The sequence below is a fragment of the Balaenoptera musculus genome, chromosome 16, assembly GCF_009873245.2.
Source record: "Balaenoptera musculus isolate JJ_BM4_2016_0621 chromosome 16, mBalMus1.pri.v3, whole genome shotgun sequence".
NCBI classification, from domain to species: domain Eukaryota; kingdom Metazoa; phylum Chordata; class Mammalia; order Artiodactyla; family Balaenopteridae; genus Balaenoptera; species Balaenoptera musculus.
The window spans coordinates 49,861,797-49,872,143 of record NC_045800.1 but is presented as its reverse complement, the minus strand read 5'-3'; the positions used below and the strand labels follow the sequence as shown (position 1 = coordinate 49,872,143).

The 10,347-nt window shown below is 57.8% G+C and overlaps 1 protein-coding gene across 1 annotated transcript; it reads left to right on the top strand.

The window, feature by feature from the left end:
* The first annotated feature begins 1,522 nt into the window (after positions 1-1,522).
* GPRIN2 (G protein regulated inducer of neurite outgrowth 2) lies at positions 1,523-8,855 on the top strand. Its single transcript, XM_036829760.1, has 2 exons — positions 1,523-1,650; positions 7,554-8,855. Exon 2 carries the CDS (start codon positions 7,560-7,562, stop codon positions 8,853-8,855), a length of 1,296 nt encoding a protein of 431 aa, XP_036685655.1. The 5' UTR covers positions 1,523-1,650; positions 7,554-7,559.
* Positions 8,856-10,347: the final 1,492 nt, after the last annotated feature.

Sequence of the window (10,347 nt, the reverse complement as noted above, 5' to 3'; positions counted from 1 at the left end):
CCTGAGGTCTTCCCAAACTGGAAGAGCAGCAGAGATGGTATTGCCTCTTCTGCCACTGAAGACCCCTCAGCAAAGGGCTGGGCAAGCAAATCAGTGGTCCCTGCAGCTGGGATCAACAGTGGAGGGTCGACACTGGGGCTCAATTCTCGGAGCCCAGAGATAGGACAAGATTCTCTTACAAGGGGCCCTGGGGTGGGGGTGGAGGGTGGTAGGAATCTCTCGAGGGTGGAAGGGGTCAGGATCAGTCTGGGCTGGTGGACGCCTGTTGGGAGTCTGTGTGTAAGGAGCCCGTGGTTGTCAGAGATTGGGGGATATTGAGTGAACTGAGCTCACAGGCCCCCATCCTAGTAGGGCAGGATCGGGATTTCCCAGGGCCTGGACCAGCTCCTGGCATCATAGGGCGGGGAGAGAGTGAGGCAGGGCGTTTTGGGGCTGCAGAGAGTGGCAGGAAGGGGTGCGAGCTTGGGCGGAGTTGGCTCATTCCCACATGGTCAATGCACAAGCCAGCTGTTGGGGTCCCTGGGAGTGGGCTGGAGATTGAATGCCAGGAGTTGGGTTGGCTTGGGGGCAAAGATGGAGACTAGGGACATGGGCGAGGAAAGGTGTGGGAGAATACGGGCTTTGGGGCCAGAACTGGGGAAGCAACTCTGGGCATGGAATCTAGGAGGTTTAGGTTGTGGAGGCTGGGTGGAGGGCTCAGGGGACAAGACCTGGGTCTTGGAGGGGCCGTGGAGGTGGAGTGCAAAGGACCAGGGTCGGTCTTGGGGTCTGCGAGAGTGAATCGGAGAGGATCGGACTCTGGGGTCCAGGGCTTGGAGAATGAGCGTCCACAGGGCGGGGACTAAGAGGGACCCGACCGGGTATCCCAGGGGACAGGTCCTAGCGCTGGGGTTCTCGAGGGCAGGGTGGGAAGTCTGTGACTTGTGAAGGGCGGGGCCAGGGTGACCAAGAACAAGGTGCGGGCCGTGAGAAAGGGGGTCTCCAGAGCGGCTGTAGACCTCTGTGCGGGGCGTGGTGACGGAGAGGAACAAGGACCGAGGCGGCGGAGCTATGAAGACTTGGGCTGGGGAGCTGGGTCGGGGGCTGGAGGATTGTGGGGAGCCGAGCCTATGACACTGGGGACGGCGGGGTCGGGTCGATGAGATGGGTGTCTTGGGTGGGGGGTCGTTGGACAGGCCTGTAAAACTGGAGATCATGGTGGGGGCGGGGCCGAAAAGACGGGACAGTGGGACGTGCCGCGAGGAGGGGGTCAGGAAGGAGGACTGGGGGCTCGCGGGGCAGAGTAGGGGAGGGTTCGTGGGGCTGTAGGCTGTGGGGATAGTGCCGGGAGCAGAGGGACCGTGGGGGCGGGGCCGGGGCAGGGGGCGGGGCCGGGACGCCGACGTGGGCGGTGGAGCGCGGGGGCGGGCCCAGGTGAGCAGGGCTGCCGTCTCCTTCGTCCCGTCTCCCCCGGCTCCCCACCCCAGCCCCTAGTCACCCCTCGGCGCCTCCCCGGCGCTGGCTCCGCGGGCCGGGCGGACCGCGGCTGGCGGCGTCTTCGGCCCAGGCCAGGTCCGGCTCGGCTCCATCTTGGGCCGCTGCGCCGGGCACCTGTGGCGGCCACAGGAGCAGCGCTTCCGCCGGCCTGCGCGGCCCTGGGCGGGCGAGAGGGTGAGAGGCCAGCTCCGTTCTCGCCCGTGTTAGGGCGAAGGAGGGTGGGATGGGCGGCGCCTCCCCTTCCTGCGCCCCGGAGCCCCACTCCTCACCTCTCCCTGCACTCGGACCCTCCGCATCCCGGCCCCCGCCCAGTGCTCAGCGCCCCCCATGGCCGCATCCCTCCTCCTATCTCTGGTCTCATTGCCTTTCCTATCCCCTCTTTCACGTCTCCTCTGCCCATCCTCCCATTTCTCAATACTCTGCCCAGGACCCCGTCTCATTCTGCCTCCACCCCTGTTCCTGTGGTTTCTTCTCCTCCCCTTCCTCCTCCCTTTTCCATCCCCACCGCCCATCCCACCCTCCTCCCACAGCCCCCAGCCCCAGACCTCCCTTCCCTCTCATTCCTCCTGCCCTCCATCCCTACCCCCTTGGCCCACAGCCCTGTCTTCCTTCAGTCACTGTCTTTGCTGCTGGGAAGGTCTGTAGCCTAGTTTGGGGGATCGCGTTGAGGACCTTCTCCCTGAGTCCCAGTGGGCTTTGTGCGGGAGGGTCAGGGCAGGGACCCTTGCCCCTGGGATAGAGTGTGTGGTGTGGTGTGTTTGGGCCTTTGGCTCCACAGCCTGTATGTTTGTTGTGCAGTGTGCAGCTGTGTGGATGCTGTTTCCTGCAGGCTCACACGCAAACGGGCCTGTATGTCAGCCTCTGGTGTGTCCACGGCTGGGGCGTGGGCCTATGCTGGTTCATGGGTGCCCGTGGCCACACAGGTAGCGACACACCAGCCACCTGGGCTGCTTCGGGTTTGGGGCAGCTGGGCCTGGAGGCTGACCTTCTCCATCCCAGGTTCCTACTGGAAAGTATGGGCAAATCCTCCTCAGGGGAGGAAGCTCTGGGGCTGGTGGGGCCTAGGCTTCTCTGTGGTGAGCAGAGCTGGGTCCTGGGGCCTCTGCCCCACTGTTACCCCAGGACCCTTTCCTACTTAGCTTGTGAGCTGGGCATCTTGTTCTTAAGGCTCTATGATGGGTAAGTTTTGTCCCTCTAAACACTTCTCAGTAGCTCAGGAATGCTCCCTGCTGCATTCCCCCACTTTGGCCCTAAACAGTCTGGTCCTGTCAGTCCCTCTTTTGCTGCTGGGATGGATCAGACCACCTGCTGGAGGTTGCCACACCCTCACTATACAATGAAGGATTTGGGTGGTGTGTATCCCTCCCTGTATGGTCCCTGAGGGGAAAGATCCACATCTCAACATATGAGCAGTTTCCCCTCCTGACCACATAGCTTTGCTTTTTCCTGTCTTGGTTTTACTGGAAGCAGAAGTCATCATCCAAATGCCTGTCCCTTAAAAGAGAGGACCTAAATGGATGCCACAGGTGTGGTCTGCAATGGGGCCTGCTTGCACTGGCCTTGGTAATCCCCCTGGGCTCATCCCCAGGGGCCTTGGACTCCTCCGCTAGGGCGACACAGCAGGAGTTGGAACCTCTGACCAGGTCAACCTAGCATTCTCTTTGGTTGGGCCTCTCTGGAAGTTTTTGCAGAACTGGAGTTTTTTACTCAAAATGACATTGGTTGAATGCTGCATGTGAGTCTGGTTGCTCCTCCACTTGCTGACAAGCAGAACTGAGGCAGCAGGAGAGTGCTGCCTTGGCCACAGGGAATTGACCACATTGCAAATTTGACTGGCATCAAGTGGGACAGGAGAGAGAACATTAAAGTGTCATCTAAAGAACACTAGGGGTCTTGGATACCTCTGTGCTTGTGCTTTAACTTGTGCTAAAACATCATCCCAGGGTCTTTTTTTTGCATGAAACCAGAGCCTTTTCCATGATTTTTAAGGCAGATGGACATGCCATTTGGGGCACTTAGAATGCAGACTGCAAACTTGTGTGTGTCCGTATGCATGCAGGTATGAGTGTGTGCATGGGTATCCTTCAAAGTTGAGGTTTAAAATAGACTTGGAAACATAGTGATGATGGAGACATTGGGAACACTGTTGGTAACTAGGTCCTAGGACGGGATGAAAGGAAAGGATGGGTAGGAAAGATTAAGAAGCGAGACCAGGCTAACCTATAGGGTGTCTCGATGGCTTCCTAAAAGCCATCTTTCTGCTCCCCCCCACCCCCCAGTACTAGTCCTATGATACCTTGAGCACAAGTCACTCCTGATGGGAGGAAGAAAGATAAGATTACTAACAATCACTGTTCCAGGCAGTCCATATGCCATCACGTTCAGTCTTCACAACAGCCCTGCAGGGTGGGGATTTATTTCCGATTTGCAGATTGGGGAAACTGAGGCTCAAAGTGGTTAGGGGTCCACCTGAGTGCACATATGTAGGAAGGGGAAGAGCCTGGATTGGAAGCAGACCCCTTGCCCCACCTGCTTGCCCCTGGCTCCAAGGTTCATTTGGTCAGCTCCATTGCTTCCTGAGAGGCCCCTCTTCTTGGTGGTAGGGTGTGTGGGAAACCTCCTTTCCCTGTCATAACTCGAGTAACTTCCCTCGAAGCCCTTTCCTCGTTCGGGCTGGGAAGGCCAGCTAGGGTTCAGCTGTGGGTTCTTTGACATTTCTGAGCTGCTCCAGGTCTCAGTTTTGTCACCTGCCATTTGTGGAGATGGGCTGAGGAAGGGAACCAACAGAAATATAACCTCCTCCCCCCACCCCCGGTGTCTTTGTGGTCACTGTTCTCTCACTGGGTGATGACCAACCCTGGACACTAGACAGCCATCTGGTGAGGCAGGCACAGCGGGACCCTTGTCACTGACGGCTTCTCACCAGCTCTGGTGGAGTCTGAGGGTATCCCCAGCCTTGTCCCACCCTTTCCTTAGGGGGGCCAGGGCCTGGCCTGGCTCCTTAAGGACCTATTTGGGAGGAGGGTCCAGGGTAGGTGAGGCTCAGCCAGAAGCTGTGTAGGCTGTCCAGATAGGGCTTCCTTGGCATACTTGGTCTTGGGGCTCGGTGGTTGTCTGCCTGCCAGGGGCTATGTGTGACCACAGCCTTCCCACACAGCAGGTGCTCCTCCTGCCCTCTTGACTCTGGGCAGCCTGTGAAGCTGCTAAGAAGCAGGTCGGGTGGGATGGACATCCAGGCTTTGTTCCTACTCATTCACTTGTTCCACTGGCATGTTGTGGGCACCCCTGGGAGTGCCAGATGCTGCGCCAGGTTCTGGGACTCCAGTTGAGCCACGGCAACAGTAAATAAAAAGGAATGACAGTGGAGAGTGATGGTGTCTAGGATGGAGGTCTGCACAGTGCTCAGAGGGAGCACAGAGAAACTCAGACACTGTTGGGTTTAATTCCTGGCTTAACCACTTACCAGCTGTGTGCCCTTGAGCAGGTCACTAAACCTCTCTCATACGTCTCAGATGACATATGTCATGAGGTTGCTTGGACTATTAAATGAGACAGTGCTGGAAAGAAGATGGCACATGCCTGGCAAACAGTGGGTGATTGGGCACTGGGAGCTGTTTTTCTTATTATCATCACTGTGATTATTGGCTTTGTTGCCCTTCTCTGTTTATATGTCCATCTTAGAACTCCTTGAGGGCTGGGCCTGGGCCATAGTCCTCTCTTGCCTACTCATCCTTTTCCTGACTCTTCCAGGGACCAGTCTGGCTTCAGCCCCAAGGAGCAGCCAGGACAGGATACTCCTGCCCAGGCTGGGACCATGTCTATAGCTGCACAGTCCAGTATGGTCGTCATTAACCATATGTGGCCCTTTAAATTTCAATTACTTAAATTTAAATAAAATCAGATTTCAGTTTCTCAGTCGCACTAGCCACATGTCAAGTGCTCAGTAGCCACATGTGACCAGTGCCTACTGCATTGGATGGCACAGAGCAGCATCTTTCCATCATTGCCGGAAGTTGTGCTGAAATGGGCTTCATAGCAAGCCTGGAGCTCTCAGGGGACAGCTGCCCTAGAAACATCCTCACCGTTGGCTCGAACAGCCACCAGCCATCTCCTGAGCTCTGGGACAGCAAGAAGTTTGTAATATACAGAAACTGAGTTCCCGAGAGCCCTTTCCACATTCCCTTTCAGGTGGCCTTGCTCACCTGGCCAGGGTGGTTGGTTTCTTGACAGTTCTTATCAGCCCAGGCTGGGAAGGCAGGACTGGGGTTGCCCAAACTGCAGCTGTTGCCTGCTATCCCTGCCCTGTTTCTGCAGCTGGTCCTGCCTGGCTGGGAGTCTCAGAGTAAAGTTTCTAATTCACAGCTTTGGCCAGGGCCGGGCTGGCCCAGATGCCCTGACCCCACTCCCTCCCTTTGGGGCCCTGCCCAGCCCCTAGCCTGCTGCCCCCTTGTTGTGCTCTGAACACATGCCTCCTGCTTTCTGCTCACCCTGTTCCTTGTTCCTTCCCCCTGGGCACCATCTCCCTCCTCTCGCTCCAGGCCCGACCTACATGGCTGGTCCTCCAGGAAGTTCTGATCCATCATGCAAAGTGAGCTCTCCTGCCTTGGAAATGCCCTCCCTCAGACCCCGTTCTTGGCACTCAGCCCTTTCCCCTATGGGTTTACTCTTGTATTCGCTTGTTCTCTCCGTCAGACACACGGCAGACACTCTCTGAGTGCCAGCCACGTGTTAGGACAGACAGTGTGGAACAGGCCACGGGCTTTGACAGCTTCACGCTGGTGGGAGGCCCACAGTTGGCCAGACTTTTCCATCCAGGCCAGACAGGGCTCAGCCAGAGATGGAGCCAGTCCCGTTGGGGAAAGCTTCCCCGGGAGGAGACACTAAGGTTGAAGGGGCCGGTGCTGACTCTGGGCTGCAGACAGGCCACTGGGCAGGTCTGGAGGAGTCTATGGCTAGAGGAAGGGACAGGAATGGCAGGGAGGGAATGGGGCAGGAAGTGTGCGGTGTCTGATTGGTGGTACAGGTATCCCCTGCTTTTCAAAAGTTCACTTTATGTCACTTCACTTTTATGAGAGACCTACATTAATTACTACAGGTTTTCAATAAAGGAAAGAAATCCAAAGAGGATTTTACAAGAAAAGGTAGTTGCCTCTTTGCTTTACGCCATTTTGGTTTACGAACGGTTCCATAGGAATGCTGTACTTTCGGATAGTGGGGGAGGCCTGTACTGGACCCCATTCTGGGGGGTGGGGCACAGCTGATCTAAACTAGTTCCATGTTGCCCAATTCCAAGAGCCTGGCATGCAGTAGGTGCTCAGGAGATGGCTGTGGGAGGAATGAGCAAATGCCGAGTGAGTCCTGTGCGTAGAGGGCTGATATGGGGGCCTCTTCCTACCCTTGGAGCCTGTGATGGAAGCCAGGAAAGCCCTTCCCCTTCACGGCAGCCAAGACTGATCCCCAGAGACGTGACAGCTCAGCCAGGCTATGCCAGGGAAGATGGGGAGGGCCATGGGAGAACCCAGGGTGGTTCTCAGTGTGCCCTGTATTCATTTCTTGCTTGTCCCACGAAACTTCTCTGAGCCCCCTCCCCGCACCGTGTACCAAGGATGCTCTAGTCCAGGTGAAAGAGATACTGACAGTCGTGGGAGGAGCCCGGCTAGTACTCACCAGTTGAGCTTTACTGGTTATTAAAATACTGCAATACTTCTGTGCTAAGACCTATTGTCCCCAGCAGGCTTGGCCTCTCCCCTGGCTCCCCCCTTCCCCATAACCCAGCAGTAAAGAGTCAACAGCTGGCCTTCTGGGTGGTCTCTAGGACCTTACCCTAGGGCTCGTTCTGATCGCTCGGTTCTGGTTTTTAGGTATTTGAAGTGTCATCCCTGTGTATAATGTGTGGTGACCTTGATTTGAAGTGTCTGGTCTCCTGTCATCATTTTGCTTGTGGCTTTGACTGGTCAGGCAGGCTGCGACTGAAGCTGTCCCCGCAGTGCGCCTTGCACCCTGTGGGCCCCCAGCAGAGTCCAGCGGAAGTGCTGCACCCAACTCAACACCGCTCCCTCCCTCTCTCTCTCCTGCAGGCAGCCATGAGATCCAGCCGCCCTGAACCAGGTGCCCAGGAACCCCTCAGTCCCTGCCCTCAGCCCCTGTCCTGGAGCTCCTCCAGCCTGCCGGGCGAGGCCAGCACGGGTGCCCAGGTCCCGGAGGAGGAAGGGCGCCAGGCTGAGCGTGAGGAGCAGGCACGGGCCTCCAGCCCCCGGCCACAGCCCGGGGCCATGGGTCACTGGCGGAGCGGCACTGTGGGCAATGTGTCTACCGTGGGCGGTGGTGACCTGTGTTGCCTGCGGGACCCCAGCACCGCCGCTGTGCAGAGAAGCCACTCGGACCTGGTCTACAGCACCCAGGCCTGGGGCCACAGCAGTGCCCGAAAGGCCAGCCTCAGCTGCTCGGCCCTGGGCAGCTCACCTGTCCATAGGGCTCAGCTGCAGCCCAGCAGCACTTCTGGCCAGGGTGGCCAAGCCCCTGCAGGTCTGGAAAGGGACCTGGCTCTGGAGGATGGGACTTCAAACTCAGCCTGGACACTGGAGGAGAGTCAGGTGTGGGTGCCGCCACCTGGCCTGGGGGGCACAATGACCCACAGCAGCAGCCTCAAAGCCACTGGGCAGTCGGCCACCACCTCCTGCCATGCTCTGCCCCCAGCAGCCCTACTCTGTGGCATGAGGGAGGTGGGGGCCAGCAGCTGCTGCCATGGCTTTCCTACCCCAGGGATCCTGGCCTTTCCTAAACTAGTGGCATCAGTGAGTGAATCTGGGCTGCAGGCTCAGCATGGGGTGAAATTCCAGTGTAGGTTGCCTGTGGGGCTTCCTGGGCATTCCCACTGCTGTGCGTACCCTTGGGGTCCCACCGGGTTAGCTATGGAGGCTGGCGCCAGGACCAAGGATATGTGGACCATGACCTCAGCAAGTGACTTGGCCCCCATCTTGGCATCACCTCTGTCAGCCCAGGATGCTGGTGTGCAAGCGGCCCCCAAGGCAGTCTGCAAAGCTGTGGCCACCAGCCCGCCTCTGGAGGCCCCTGTGGCCCTGCACACATTCCCGGAGGTAACTCTGGGGTCCAGCCTGGAGGAGGTGCCATCCCCTGTGCGGGAGGTGCGATGGGATGCTGAGGGCATGACATGGGAGGTGTATGGAGCTGCAGTGGACCCTGAGGTACTCGGCCTGGCCATCCAGAAGCACCTGGAGATGCAGTTTGAGCAGCTGCAGCGGGCCCCTGCCAGCGAGAACAGCCTGTCTGCGGAGGGCCGGAGGGGGCCTCTTCAAGCTGTTATGCAGTCCCTGCAGTGCCCCAGCTGCTGCGGCTGCTCCAGTGCAGCCCCTGAGTAAGGAGCTGCAGTCCCAGGAGCTGCCCTGGGCCCATGGACTCAGCCCCAGGGACAGTAGGGGCCCTGTGCCCTTTGGACCCACTGGCACCCATGGACGTGTCTCTGTTCTCGGCTGCCTGCAGACCACAGGACTGCAGCCTGGGGGCTTCCTTCCCCCTGCAGCTGGGCTAGTTTTTAAGGGCTTGATTTCCAAGAGCCACATCTGCACATCCGGCTCTGAACTCTGGGATGGTTTCAACACTGTGCATAAGGGGGATCCTGATTTTTCTGTCAAAACCCTTGACCTTCTGTTCAGTCTCTCCTCAGAACTCTGCCATGATTTCCCCCAGGCCTCTTGGTGGCTTTATTTTCACAGCAGTGCTGAGATACAACGAATTCCTGCCATGAGACGTGGGGCCCCAAGTGGCAAGGACTGTCTGAGTCTTTAGGGGCGGGAACTGACATGGTGGAGGCCTCCCATGTGCCACAGCCTGTACTCATCCCCTTACTTCGTGGAGTCTTTACCTCTTCACTCTGTTTTATAGATGCAACCACAGACGTTGGCGTGGCTGTAGCTGCTATGCCCTGGGTTGGACAGCTCGAGGTGGTGGGATGAAAGCAGAGCTGAGACTGGCTGAAGCCTGTAGTGTTTTCCTGCAGCACGTGGCTGGCAGCGCAGGGCAGTTGTGAACAAGAAGAATTTATTGAGCCCATGTTCCGTGCCAGGTTCTGTGAATTCCTTGGGAAAGAAGCTGCCTGTGCCCTTGCTGAGCTCACAGTGTGTAGTATGGGGGGCTCTGAGCACTACAGAGGACTGCAGGGTACTTCTAAGAGCCAGCCTTCCAGTAGGTCATGGTGTCAGGCGCTGGCCTCAGGAAGGAGAGAGCAGGTGGCCACCTGTCCCCAAATATGTTGCAGTGCCTGAAATTGTACCATTATCACCTTGCTCCTTTGGCTTAAGGACTTATTCTCAGCTGGTGCAGTTCTTCAAAGGAGGGAGGGCAGGAATGGGTGGGAAAAGGGAAGGAGCCTGGGGTGGGGTCTCCCACCTAGTGGGAAATGGTGGGAGCTGTGAGGCCATGGGGGTCAGGGGACCATGGGGGTGGGGAGCTCAGGACACTGGCGCTTAGCACAGCCTGACTTCATTGACAAAGGAGCTCTCAAGACCTGCGGAGGATAAGGGTGAGTTTGTGTCCTTGCCCTGGGGCTTAGTGTTGGGGATTCCAAGCTCCTGGGACAGAATCCACCAGCGCCGCCTTGTGAGGGAGCCAAAGGTTAGTGCCCTGCCTAGAGTCACCTGGAATGGGAAGGTGGAGTCAGGGCCCACATGCAGCCCTGCCCACGGCCTGGCCCTGTTCCTGTGCCCTCTTCTGCACCCAGGAACCCAGGACCTGACAGCTGGCTTACCTTTCCCCACCCCCAAAGGCCCAGTACTCGAGGTGGAAATGACTCATGCAACAATGGGTTAACATTTAATGCAGGAGTGACATTCTAACAGGAACCAGGTGAGAAAG